Source organism: Sylvia atricapilla, chromosome 5, assembly GCF_009819655.1.
Source record: "Sylvia atricapilla isolate bSylAtr1 chromosome 5, bSylAtr1.pri, whole genome shotgun sequence".
Lineage (NCBI taxonomy): Eukaryota > Metazoa > Chordata > Aves > Passeriformes > Sylviidae > Sylvia > Sylvia atricapilla.
The window spans coordinates 67,131,953-67,145,940 of NC_089144.1; the positions used below are offsets into that span (position 1 = coordinate 67,131,953).

At 36.0% G+C, this 13,988-nt stretch overlaps 1 protein-coding gene across 2 annotated transcripts in view; it reads left to right on the plus strand.

Annotated features, from left to right (window-relative positions):
* Nucleotides 1–768: 768 nt before the first annotated feature.
* The window catches only part of PARPBP (PARP1 binding protein), a 38,499-nt gene continuing 25,279 nt past the window's right edge, over nt 769–13,988 (plus strand). For both annotated transcript variants that reach the window (XM_066319942.1, XM_066319943.1), the window contains exons 1-5: nt 769–1,297; nt 7,942–8,169; nt 9,022–9,129; nt 10,549–10,719; nt 12,290–12,444. In XM_066319942.1, coding sequence (XP_066176039.1) covers nt 1,148–1,297; nt 7,942–8,169; nt 9,022–9,129; nt 10,549–10,719; nt 12,290–12,444 — 812 coding nt within the window. In that variant the 5' untranslated portion in view covers nt 769–1,147. The remainder of the gene's footprint in view (nt 1,298–7,941; nt 8,170–9,021; nt 9,130–10,548; nt 10,720–12,289; nt 12,445–13,988) is intronic.

Sequence of the window (13,988 nt, forward strand, 5' to 3'; positions counted from 1 at the left end):
CCAATAACCGGAAAATAAACGCGCTGTGGGCTCTGCTTCAGCTCTATGGAAAAACGTCAAAGTTGAGTTTTGTCTTCTGGAAGTAAATGGAATGGGTGTTGATACTTTACTGTCACTGCAGCGTTAGGGAACTTTGCTTCAGAAAAAAACAAGTTTAAAGGCAAATTTGTACTACATTGTCTTGGCAAATGCAAGGAGGTGAGAGAGACCAAAGCATGAAGTAGTCCAGTTATTGCCAGAGAACATAACGGTTTGTAGACATAAAAACCCCCCAAATAAAGTAAATTGTAGCAGAGTTTCTGAGAAATGGAGGACATGACTTGTATTTGGAGTGAGGTGTGAGCAGCTCCAGACTGGGCCTTTGGCCTGCAGAACCGGTGGGCCTTTGTGATGCAGCAAAAATTCAGGTTGTGGCGCAGCAAAAAATTCACCTCTCTCCTTTAAGGTGTTCCAGGTTCTAACGGGTGTTCATATGTAGTTTTATAGTGTTAATACATAAGCCTCCTTAAGGCAGCAAGTGTGTACATTTTTTTAAGTGCCTTGTAATGTCAATAAAGTCGCAAGAGAATAAATACGAAAAAAAAAAACCAAAACAAAAACAAACAATAAACGCCAGTGCGGCATCAACCACGGCCTTGGTGTGGATGTGGTAGCTCCACCCAACCTCTAGAAAGGGACCCCAGCTTTAATAAATAAATAAAATTATATTGGTAACAAAATTGCTTAGTTGTATGTGTTTGTTAGTTTTAGAAATATTAATTTTTTTTTTCTAGGTTTAAAACATCCTCATAGATGCTCATCTGAATGTACAGCAAGTGCTGAAGTACTGAAGACACTCTGAGGCTGCTTTTGTAGACCAAGACTGTCCTATTTGTAATCACGTTCCTTTGTGTTGGCATAATGGACACTGAAAGTAAAGGCTTCATGAAGACGTGACATACATCAGCACTTTTAAGCCCTCATCTTCACAGGTGCTCTGTCACAGTAAGGCAAGTTTGGTTAATTAGAAGAGCTTATTTTAGGAACTTGGTCTTTAAGAAGATACAACAGGGTTTGCGCAGCTTGTTCGGATGTGAAGACCTGCATATGCCTCTGGCATAGTTATATTCATTTTACTCTTGATTATCTATATCTTCTACTCCAGACAATGGTTACTTGCCAGCAAAAAATTTTACACTTGGTCAAGTGTTTCAGAAAGCGATGGCCTTTATTTTCCAACTCTGAAAGGACTACCGTATGTGGAGCAGACTGCATGTTGATGGCATTACAACTGTCCATGGCTGAAGTCAATAAAGAGGTTAGCATTCTTTTCAGTATGTTCTTGGTACACCTCAGACTTGGTTCCCTTGCTGCAGTTAGTACTTAGGCACCAGCTTGAGATTCCTTTTTATGGTTTATTTTGTTGTTATTTGTTAAAACAATGTGTGTTTGAGGGCCATATACTGCAAAGCAAGAAAATTAATATGATTAAGTGCAATATTGAAGCAGGGTTTAGAAAAAGGAACTGCAAGACAGATGGGAAGATAGAAGTGCTTTATGTGTATATTTGAGCTCTAAGCTTTAAACATTAGTATATTTCTGCTGAGGATGTAACTTCTGTTTATCGCCATCCAATGTTTCTTATGTGCTATAGATCAGGGTGGGAGAACTATGGCACTTGGGGTGCATTTTTTTCCTGAGTGCTCCAAAAATATTTTTGGATGACACGTGAAGAGCACGAGTTTGAAATTGATTTGGTATAGTTTGCGTGAGTTGTTCTTGCCACAGTCTGTTCTTGGCTGCTGCTTTTCCTGACACTCGTCAGGTGAAGTTCTGTCTATGTTTGGAGTGTGCACCCAGTATGAATTATATGACTTTCTCTGTGTGTGTATGTGAAGTGTCTGTCAAATGGGGAAGAGGAGATATAACCCTGAAGTATCTCTGAAAGAAGTGCTAAGGCTTGTTAGAGCAGGAGGATGTCTGAACCAGAAACAGTTACAATGCGCAATCAGGCCTTTGCTTGTGTCTCATCTAAGGAGAACTGTTGCAATACTTGTTTTAATAACCTAAACGTACCTTTTTTTGGTCAATTAACCTAATTATTAATGAAAACAATAGTGACTGTTGTTGGAAGACTTAAGTGTTGCATAGCAAGTAAAAGGTGTAGTACAAAGCTTTAGCTTAAAAAAACCGAAGCAAATATACCAAATCAACAAACATACCAGAATCAACAGAGCCACATCAAAGTGAAATCCATGAGCCAATAAAAAACCCAAACAAACAGAAAGCCTGCTTCAGTATGTGCATCAGAAAGAAATTTGTAGTCTAAAATGTGCATACTGGGGATATTTCTTGTACATTAAATATAAAACTGGTTTAGTTATCCCCCACTGTTAGAAACATTACAGTAAGGATGCTAGAATGCCAAGATACCACATTTATACTTCTTGGAATGTAATACATTACAGCTAGGAGCCTGGTGTCCTCACAATACCTGTGAAGGTTAAAATGAGAAAATTAGAGTGCATCCAAGTTAACTCTTGGAAAACAGATAAAATTAATTCAAAACTACATATGGAGGTGATCACTGTTTGTTATGTTTGTTGTGATTCTCAAGGGAAAACTGCAAACAGTTTTCCAAAGCCAGCTCTGGGAATTAAAATGTGTTGTTCTGCTCTATGACATGAAAAGGTTATGGTTCATTGCTCCCTGTTTTCCTTACAATAAGTTTTTTCCTTCCACTAGAGGTGATTAGTTTACTCTACTTCATCCTTTTTTCCCCCCTTCCAGATAATATTCCTCTCTTCCATAAATATCTTTTTTTCAGGGATAACCCAACAAAAATTATAGCGGTTATTTTCAACTTTAAATTTTGAAATGTTTAGCTTCTCCTTCTGACCTGAAGGAAGAACCAGTTGTCAAAAACCTAATTTGTTTTTCTGATTATATTAGTTGGCTTAATAAGACAAACATTGGCTTGGATATGTGGATTGAAACTATTTTAGCACTTGCATGTGCTGCCTTTGAAGCACAATTTCTTTAGATAGTATCCATTTTGAAGTTTGCTGTCTTAAAGCAAAAGATGTCTGTTTTATTTTGCTTAGCACTGAAACTTCAAACTAAGATGTGGAGTATTACAGCTGTAGGCGTGTCCCTTGTTAGGTTTCTGATTTAAATACAATAATTTTGAATTGTTAGCACCTGTAGAATGGAAATATATTTGGATAAAGTCAATTACTGCAATGAAAATATTTTTATTAACAGGCTGTTGAGTGGCTATATCGAGACAAATCCAATACATTCAACCTGTCATGAACAACCAAAAAAGATTTCTCTTCCTTTAGGAAGAGAAACCCATTAAAATGGGTTTGGTGTTTTAGCTGGTACCTGTATCCAGAGTGGGAATTAAAAATAACAAAGCTTTTTGGAGAACCCTAGAAAAGTTTAAAAGCTTCATAATCTATTAATCTTAAATTTCACAAGAATAAGGGTAACAAAAATGTCATAAACCCTGATCAAACAGCAGGGATGAAAGAAAAAAAAAAGTATTCTCTGAATCCCTCTGAAAATACTTTGGCTTGTAGCACAGTTGTAGCCATGTGGCATAAGATCTGTAGTGGGAGCAAATATCTTTCCCCTGGATTGATTAGTATAGCTCTAAAATCTAGGAACACTTTCAAGGAGAAGAACCTTCCTCAAGGTTTGAAACAGTTATAACAGTTTTCAAGATGAGGTTCAGCTGAGAGTAATGGCTTTAAGTTGACTGTTTGAACCTGTGGATCAGAAGGGGTAGAAGATGTGTTATTAGGTCAAATAATCACCCGTCATTTTCAGGCTATGGTTGTTTTAGCTAGTGGGATGGGAAACTGAAGTGTATAAAACAATTATTTTTTTCAGAATCTGTGAGTTTAAGTTGTCAGACTTAAATGTATTGTAAATCTCTTATTGAATGAGAGCTTTGATACTGAAGGAAAAACTGCTTCATTGCTGATTTTACAAATTTATCTTCCTTTAAAAATTTGTGTTTGAATATTTCTGATTTTGTACAAAAGCAGTTTTGGTGTGTGGTTTAGTTCTGTTCTGTGCTTCCACGAGTACATTTTCTATGCTGACTGAAGGCTATTATGTTCTGTTTAGTCTCTTGTATTACTTGAAATTATTTCCCAAATTGTCCTGTTTCCATGTTGCAAGTGAAGAAAAATGCAGAGTTTTACAGTGTTCTTAAACTGTTCTGTCTCCCTTTTGGTAATGAGATACTCCTAACTAACTTTGTAGCAATTTTATGATATGTTGTTTGTATTATGTTGCAATGATGCTACTAGGGGATGTTGTCTTGGCTGTTCTTCAGCATGATTAATTCTTCACAGGATCACAGAAGGGTTGAAGTTGGAAGGGAGCTCTGGAGGTCATCTTATCCAGCCTCCCTCAAATACGGCAGCCTGGCAGTGCCAGGTGTCCAGGACTATGTCCAGGTGTCTTTGAAGTTGTCTCTGAGGATGGAGTCTCCATAACCTCCCTGGACAACCTGTGCCTGTATTCAGGCATCCTTGAAGTAAAAAAGTGTTTCCTGATGTTCAGAGGGAACCTTTTGTGTTTCAGTTTGTGCCCATTGCCTCTGCTCTTATGACTGGGCACCTTAGGAAAGAGCCTGGCTGCTCCATCCTCTTTGCACCCTCCCTTCAGATATTTGTATACACTGAGAAACTCTTCCCTGCATATTCTTTACTCCAGACTATACAGCCCCAGCTTTCTCAGCCTTCCCTCATATGTGAGGTGTCCCTGTCCCTTAAGGATGTCTGTGGATGATACGTGAACTTTGGACTTCTCTCCAGTGTCTCTGTCTCCCTCATACTGAAGAGCCCAGAACTGGACACATATTTAAGTGTGGCATTACCTTCTTTACAAGGGACAGGCTCTTTAGAAAAGAATTTGGAGTAATAAATATTTCCCTGGATTTTATTTTTAAAGGAAGTTATATCTTGAGGCTGTTCTACTGTCTTTCCCATACCCTGTGTAATCAAATCGTAGCTATAAGTTAATTTCATATATTTTTGTTTTGCTTAACAACTGAGGTTGTTTTAACTATGTTAAGAGTTTTAAGTCTTGATGCATCTTCCCTAGCTTACCAACTGGACTTTTCCTTCTCCCTCCTACTCCTCTCTATAGTATTACAGGTGTCTATTTTGAGGGATGGAAGAAGAAGCAAGGATGTGTGGGGTATTATTTTTTCTAATGAGTAGGGCTCTAAATACTGAGTTTTGGGTTTTTATTACCACTATAATTGATAGTGGTTGCTTTAGAAAGTGCTGGTTTGTTGTTTGGGTGAGTACAATTTTTACTTTGCCTATTCCATGATTCTGCTATTCTACCAACCCATACATCCAATCCCTCTCTAGTCTTCCTTAAACAGAGCATACCTCTACTCTCTTATGCCCTGGTACTTTTTCCCTCAAGGGAAAAGGCCCCCTCTCACCCACCCATAGTAAAAAATGTTGAGAACCCATGACATTGTCATTGTATTTATTATTTTATATATTATCATTTCTCTAAGCTTGGGCTGTCAGCCTGTAACTTCACTGCTTCTGCACTTTGCAGCTTATCAACTGTCAGGTGTCCATGCACTTGTATCCACATGAACCAGTTTCTCAATCTGTGCACAACACTATCAGCATGATGGGAAGCTGATTAAAAATGCTGCTTTATCCTACCTAAAGTGCTTTACGTACCGCACTTTGGGAACTCCTCTGCTGCATGAGAATGTGGGGAAGCAAGGAAGGCTGAGCAGGGCTAGAGGTGACAGGAGTGAAGAATTGCAGGACTCAAGGGCAAAGCTAGAAAACAGTGCTGCAGTCTAGGAGTATGCCTGGAAAGAATAAACCCAACACTGAGGTGGTGGTTAAGCGCAGCACTCTTTTACACACCTATTCCTGAAAGGGTTGGTGGATGTTTAAGGAAGGTGGAAGCCAACATTTTGATGCTGAAATGCACAACTTTCTGGTTTTTAAAGCAATTTGCTGGCAAAATAAAAATTAATTTGCTATGTAGCTAGCAGTAGAAAGCTTACAATATCTACAAAATAGTCAAAAATGGTGTCTTTAATATTGAAATGTTGCTACTGGATTTCAGGCATTCTAAAATGAGAGTCCCAAGGTAACTTAATATGCTGCACTACTGGGAAGTGGAGATGCTTTATAATACCTCATTGGTTCTATTCTTAAGAAATTAAATACTTGCTCTGCCTATAATAGAATGAAAACATGGGACTTTTTGAACTTCCTTAAGCTATTAGCCAGTTGACAAATGCTTACTGCAAAACACCACAGTATTTTTAAAATGAATTTTAAAACCAGAGACTTGAGAAATTGACTGTGTAAGTAATGGAATATGCCATCACAGTGAATGCTTAATCACAAAGGTTAATATCTGGAATGCAATATTTGGATTTAAAATATTTTTGCAGCACTAACTTAAACTTTGCTAATCTCTGCAGGCCCTTGATCTGGTGAGGAAAGGTTTTGATTTATTAGATACTTTATGAAGTTATAATTTAACTTGGTACTCCTGAAGGATTTTGATTTAAAATGAAGTGAGAAAACAGCATTTTTTTCCCATCTACTGCTGCTTTGATCTGTTTAAATTGGGCTAAGATATGTTAATATGTTTAATTTTTGGGAGGGCTGAAAGGAAAATCAGGTGCTTTTCAGAAAACACATATGCAGTTTTAATATTCTGGTGACATGGAATAGCATGTAAGTTAATAGTGCTGATTTATCATAACCCATGCACAAATTAGAAGACAGAAAAGTGCTCTGAAGCAATATGTGTGAATGTTGTTTAATTTTGACTCCTAGTTCTTACCTAGACAATATCAAAGTAGTTGACTTTTGGGTTTTTGGAGTTGTGTATTTAACGAGATCTATTGAGAATGTTGTGTCAAGTATGTTAGGACCTAAAGGAGGGATCATTTGGGCCAGGACAACTTAAATTATTAGAATTTCTCATGTTTTCTTATTTCATGTGTTCTGTTGCTAGTAGTGTTTGTAAGTCATTAATTTGCTTAATGTAGAAATGTCATGAAATAGAATTTAACCTTTGCTCTAGACAGGAGCCATTTGCCTTTATGGACAGTGGAAAGCAAGGCTTGTCACTTGGTCACTCGGCATTTATCTCATGTTACATGGTGAAAAACACCTTTTTTTTGTTGTTGTTGCCATATATTAGAGAGTGCTTTAGATACCAGTAGTGTGGGCAGAAGTTCACCAGCAGGAATTGGGGACTGGCACTCAGTTTAAAGAGCAGGGTGTGGATAAAAATGAGGACAAGTTGTGGAAGAGAGGGTAGTAAGAACAAGTAGTTCACAGGGGAGGCAGAGGGACATGTGGAACATAATCTGATAATTTTGACAGGAAGAGTATAGTCTATACTGTAAAGTTAATGTTAACTATAATAGTAGTAACAGGGATGTGCATGGCTTTAATGTATTTATTAGAACTGTGTAGCAACACTGTCAATGATAGATTATAACTGTATTAACACAAGAAAGAAAAGCCACTTTTTTAATTTTTCCCAGTTTACTGCTTGAAACAAAGTAAGGGAGCCACATTTAATGTCTTTGGGAGGTAAATGCCTGCCATGCTGAAAACTTTTTGCAAATAAAGAACTTCATGCAAGAAGTAGTCCTGCAGAATTCGCTGTATTTTCTCATGAATAAAGTTTGATATACATGTCTGGTTATTTTAAAGATCAGGAACAAATACTGACAGAATATAACAAAATTCAACTGTAAATGTAAAATGGTGAAAGAACCTCAAGTATAAATAAGACTTTGTTTCCAATCAATTTAAATTTTAATAGTGCTTGAAATATATATTTGTTTTTATATATTTGCAGCTTGTTTTAATTTTATTTTCAAAACTATGCTGAATATGAAATGTACTTTTTTTCTTTTTTTGGTTCTGTTAGCACCATGGAGACTTCACAGTATCACTTAGTGATGTGTTGGAAACATGGAGCTATTTGTTACATGACAAACTGGGATTATATGAAAACATGAAAGAACCTGAGAATTATGCTGATGTGAAAAAAGCCTATCATGCCTTCTTAGCAAGAAGCAATATGTTAGATTTAATAGACATATATGAGAAGTGCTATGGTCTTGGACTTCTAGCTGAAGATGAAAGCATATCCCCTGTAAGTATTATGTTTGTTTGACCTCTTGCGTTGTTTTGGCATATTTTTTGTTCCAGTTGTGGATTTAGGACACTTCTAATTATACACAGGAGCTCTGGATTATTCACAAGTTTGGGGAAGCATTTGATTTTAAATTACTAAATTTTGTAAAGAGATCTTAAATTCACTTCTCTCTTGTCCTGCTGGATTGCAAAGTCCCACAACTCTTCTATGAATAAATGACTCCTTGCCATAAATTGGACTGAGAAACAAACTGTAGAGATTTGATAAAACTGAAGCAAAGCTTAGTAGTTAATATGTCATGGAGTTTTGGTTTATGTTGATGTGCAGCCAAAATATTTTTAGTGATTGCCATTTTGAAAACACCATGCTCTTTAAGTAAAACTCCTGTATAATACATGTATTTGTGTGTTAGGGTTGTTTTTTTCAGAAGTTCCAGTTCAGTCACACAGTCACAGCTTCATTGTACGTCTTTCATTTTTGGGGGGCTTTTAATGTGTTTTTCTTTTCCTCACACTTTTTGTGGGGAAGATAGAGAACTTGTTTGGGTTAATGAGCTCTTCTTAAACTTGGCATAACATATTAAATTTTCTTTAAAATGAAAGTAGTGGCCTTTAGGTAAGTGTATAACAACTGTTTGAGATTAATTTCTAAGTTAATTTTAATCTTACACTTCATATCTCTACTAGAACAGTTGTATGTTTAAAGACTAAAACTAAAAGTAGGTTGTAAGGGCAGTGCTAACCTTAAACACTAGCAAAGTGACAGAGATAGGTTTATACCAGGTTTTAAAACCACTTTTGCTTTGTACTTATCTTCATATTTAAGTTTATTCTGATCTTTTTATTAAAGGTGCAACTGTTGGAATTTATTTCTGGTGTAATGAATGCACAAGAAAATAATGATTCTGTTCTTTCTACTCCTACACATATCAATAGACAGGGCCAGGAGCATATGAAGGTAAAATTTTTGTCTCTTATGTTCTGTGTCTGTTGAAAGGGTGAAATAAACCTAGTTTTGTTTTCCAGTTATTTTTATTCATGGGTTAAAAAAATGGGTTAAAAAAATAATTTGCATATTCAGACTCTGTATCGCTTGAGTGTATTGTGGGTGTGTATGGGGTTATATGCAGAAATTTTATTCTGAAAGACCAGAATAGCAGGCACTTGATGTAAAATAAATTTTTCTGCAAATACACCATCCCTCAAACATTGTCTTGACAGAGCATTAAATAAATAATTGCCTTTGATTTAATTTTATTAGTTTGTACTCCCTTACATGTGGAAGAAATCTGAGTACCACTACAATACCACTGTAGCAAAGCAAACAAGGTTTGGCTGTCCCAATAGAGGACTCTCCCTTTACCAGTTCAACCATCAAAATAAGAATCTGAGTACTTTCTAGCAATGTTTGAAATGCTGGAGCTTTAGTCATTTGCAAACTTGCTTTTCTCAAAATAAATGGCAATTTCAGATCAATATTTGGGTATTACTTAGAATATTTCTGAACAAGAAAACATTTTCTGAGCTGAGGCTCTCCCCTAAACTGCACTTCTGTTATGACCACAGTGGCTTTCTTGCTGCTTCAATTTGTGCAGTAAAAATGTTCTTTGCTTTTTTTTCCTCCTCTGAGGACTGGCTTTGCAGACTCGAACATGTACATGCTTGGTTTTGTAACTATATTTTGTTGTGTATGTACTGAGGTATGAGAAAATACTCCATAGCAGATATAAATTTTGTTGTTGTATGTTCTGTTGTTAATGGCCTTTTTGATTATTTTTTTCCCTTTGCTTGTGACAAAACTGCAATTTTTTCTGTTCTGGGGCTGTTGTTCTCACCTAGTCCAGAACAGTGCTGCAATATCAGCAATTACAATGTTATGTATTGGTGATGTGGGAGGGGCTGGGTCACAATTTATATCCAAACTGAGTCAGTGGAGTTTCTTTGATTGAGATCCCCTGCAAGCTAAGAGAAAAAAATTACTGAACCTGTGGCAGAGCTGGCAAGTAGTTTTAAAATCTTAGTCTTTTTGAAATTAATGACAAATTCTTACATAGTTTAATGGTGCTAGTATTTGCCTTGAGATAGGAAAGGTATGTTTGTGAGGACATTTCTAAACAGAAATTTATGAACAATTTTAATAACCCTCAAACACCTTGTGAATATTCAAGTACCATGTATGCAATTCTAACTTATTTACCATGTTTCTTTTCATCAAGACTTCCAGAATCCTCATGCATAAAGTACTATTTTGAAACTATGCAAGGTGAATTCTTACTCTTCCAAAAATTGCATCAGTACATATCTAATTAACTTTAAAATAAAATGGAGCATAATTTAGCAGCGGGATGACCTATTTGTGTGATGTTTTCTCATGCAGGTGGCAATCCTGGCAAGGAAGTCTGTCTGTTCATATTTGAGCCTTTTGGTGAATTCTAAGGATGATTTGGCACTGGCTCATGTTCTAAATGTTCCTGACAGAGGGCTTGGTAGAGAAGCCTTTACTAATCTGAAACATGCCTCACAGGAGAGAAAAATGTCCATTTTCCTGGTATGTGTGTCAAATGAATCTTCCTGGAGGTCAGGGTCAATGAAGTAGATCTCTAAATAGAGAATGTGGCTTTCATCTAGTACGTTACACTAATGTTTGCAAGCTGAGTCAAATGCCACATGAATATGATTTTAAAGCTAAAGAGACAATAGAGTCTGTGGGGAGAAATGGGTGCTTATTTGGTCATGGGATCTCAAGATGGACAGAAAAAGTGTTTGTGTGTGTATCTCAAGAGTTCTAAAATGGGATCTTGATGTAGTTGCTGTTTAGCACAGAGCTGTCTCAAAAATCATTGAAATTAGGTAAATAAGAATTCTTTCTCCAGAGAACCACTGTAGTCCCTCATACTCAAAATAGTCATTAAATTTTATATGTAGTGTAACCTCAGTACAGACAACAGCAGTCTGAGTTATAAACAGTATGGATATGTAGTCACCAAAGCAGCTGCATTCTCAGACTTTTATGGTTGAATAAATACGGAAAATTTGTGAGATCTCAGATCCAGGTTTAATTATTTTAGCTCCTAGTGTTCTGTTAATGTTGTATAAAGAACTGTATGTTTTTGGACTAGATTTCCTACATCTTCACAGTTGCCAGAGGGGAAACTTCTCTACTGTGTAAAGAAGTCACCTTTTCTGGCATCTATGTCCTGTAGAAATCTTGAAAAGTTGAGTATTTTCCATTAGGAGGGCAAGGTCCTATGAACTGTGTACTTGATCCATAGGAAATCTTTAGCACAAAGATGGGAATACTGGCAGGCTTACTTTCTGTGCTAGAGTAATTTCAGTTTTTCTCTTTCCAATCCTAAGAGCTTTATTATTTAGCTCTGTATTCTGAAATAGAAATTTGTGTAGAATTAACATTACTGCATCTATGTCAAGCGCATTGGATTTTTATCCTTACTTTCACCTTCCTGGACAACTGCTGGGGTTTTTGTTGTTACTCTTGCCGTAAAAATTTGGGGGTTGTTCTTTAAGATATGCCTTTGGCACATCTTTTCATTGTCTTACAGCATATAAAAATATATGGGCACTTTCAGATTGACAGAAGCCTTAGTTGCCATTATTTTTGATAAAATTTGAGTATGCATTATTTGCATTTCTGAAAATTGATATAAGCTGAAGTCAACTTTTATATGCTTATGTTAAAATTGTTCTTGGGTGATAGAGAGCACTCTGAATATAAAAGTAGTTTTTGTGAGGCCAGCAGGAGCATTTAGACAGCCACAATAAATAACAAGAGTCCTATACCATGTTTTAATAAGTTTTTTTGTCCTAAGCTTTCAAAAGGCTGATGTAAACATCAATTTAGCTGTTTTATTTTTACTTTGGCTTGTGCTTCTTTTTTTTTTTTTTAATACTATTGTACTATTTAAGTATTGATCTTGCAGATATTTATGGTGAGATGTACAAAGCTTGCAATTAAGACACATTGTTTGATTTCAGGTAAGTTATTTCTGCTATCAACCAGCTGTTACACAATTTGCAGTCCTGTAGGAAAGGCTCACTTCAGCATATGTACAGTCTATATTTGTCTACAGTTTAATATTTCTGACTGTTTCTCCTAATAGATGGCAACATCTTTTATCCGGACCATAGAACTTGGAGGAAGAGACTCTGCATCTTCTTTGTATGATCCTTTAAGAGCCCATGTAAAGGGGCTTTCCAACTTTGTTCGTTTTATTGACAGACTGCAAGAAATTGTTGGTGAAATCTTAAATACAAGGTAATAGATTTTCTGGTAGATTTTTGTCTTGGTGAGCATTTTCTTTTTTTTGTGCTTGAACAAAAATAACGAAAGAAAATCAAATAATGTACTTACTAAAGAATTCAGAGTAAATGTTAAAAAATTAAATCTTATTTGAATATTGGGTTGAGCTTATGAATTTTTAAGGGTTTTTTTGTATTAAATTTTTGTCAAATCTATGTATGTATGGTGGTTTGGTTATTTTCCTAGTTGTAAGTGTAGTTGCAAAGATTTCCATCTTGTGAGTCTGTTAAGTGCATATGTGTCTTACTTCTTGCTAGTTAATTCCTTCCTTTTGGTCATTTCAGTCTGTTTACCCTTATGTAAAGGAGTCTTTATTGCTGCTAACAAATGACAATGTTGGTTATTTAGCCTTTGCATTTTTTCATTTTAACTATATAGGTGAAGCATAAGAATTATTTCTTAGGGAGGCTCTGGTGGAGTCGCAGTTTGAGGAACTGAAGTTAGTCTTTTGGGCAGGCTTACAAATGTGTGACTAATTAGAGAACTGTAAATGTCACACAGGTTTGAATTGGTAAGTGCTGGCAGAGAGAAGAGCTTTTTTCTTAAGCTTCATAGAAATTCATTATTTTTTCATTTATAATCAGTAACTTTTCCATACAAAACTTTGGCAAATCAGCTATAATAGTTCTGTCCTTGATACTAAAGAATCTTTAAGTTTGAGTCCAATCCTCACAGTGGAAAACAAAATGTTGTAAGTAAGCGTTATTTAAGTTAATGTTCGGTTCCCATTGAAGCTAGAAGTGGGAAGTAATTCTGAAGTTATTTTACAGTTTTGTCTTTTTTATTCTGCTTCTTTGTTCTTTCATTTCAACATCCTGGATGCCAGAGACATACTGTCTGTGCTGGTGATTAAAGAGAACTATCAGTTCAACATAGGGTTTATGCTATTTTTCTTTAAGTCATATCTGGCACTGTGTATTGATAAAAAATTAGAAATGGATAAATTATTTATGTGCATGAACTTCTTAGGATAAAAGACTTTTTCAGGCAAATACAGTTCAGAAAAGTGTAACATAAAATTCTGTATCTTGTTAATTACTCCTCTGTTTAAAAGAGAATGTTTAAATGTGAGAAAAATCAGAGTGGGATAGTTGCTGCGAGTTAGCAGTTTCTCACTGGAAATTCTCTAGAACCTGGAAATGCTTTTTAGCATTCAGTTATTTATTATGTAGCTTTCCCTGCTGCTATATACCTGCTATGCTGTTTGTTTTGGGGTATAAATCTTGTTAATGTCAGATTTTGGCATGTGCATTAAGTTGGCTGTTGACACGTAAGTATTGCTGTTTGTCTTGCTGACCAAGAGTGGAAGGTGGCTGTTCTGTGCTGTTTGTAGTACCTCTCATACTCCATTTGGGCTTTATACCCTTGCAGTGTAAAAATGTTTATCTATGTATCTATAGATGTTTTCAAGGGTTTGGTATGTCACACAGATGAGGGCTGTACGTATCCTGCCCGGGATGTGATAGTTGTTGGGAGTTACAGAGGATCCAGTTCTACAC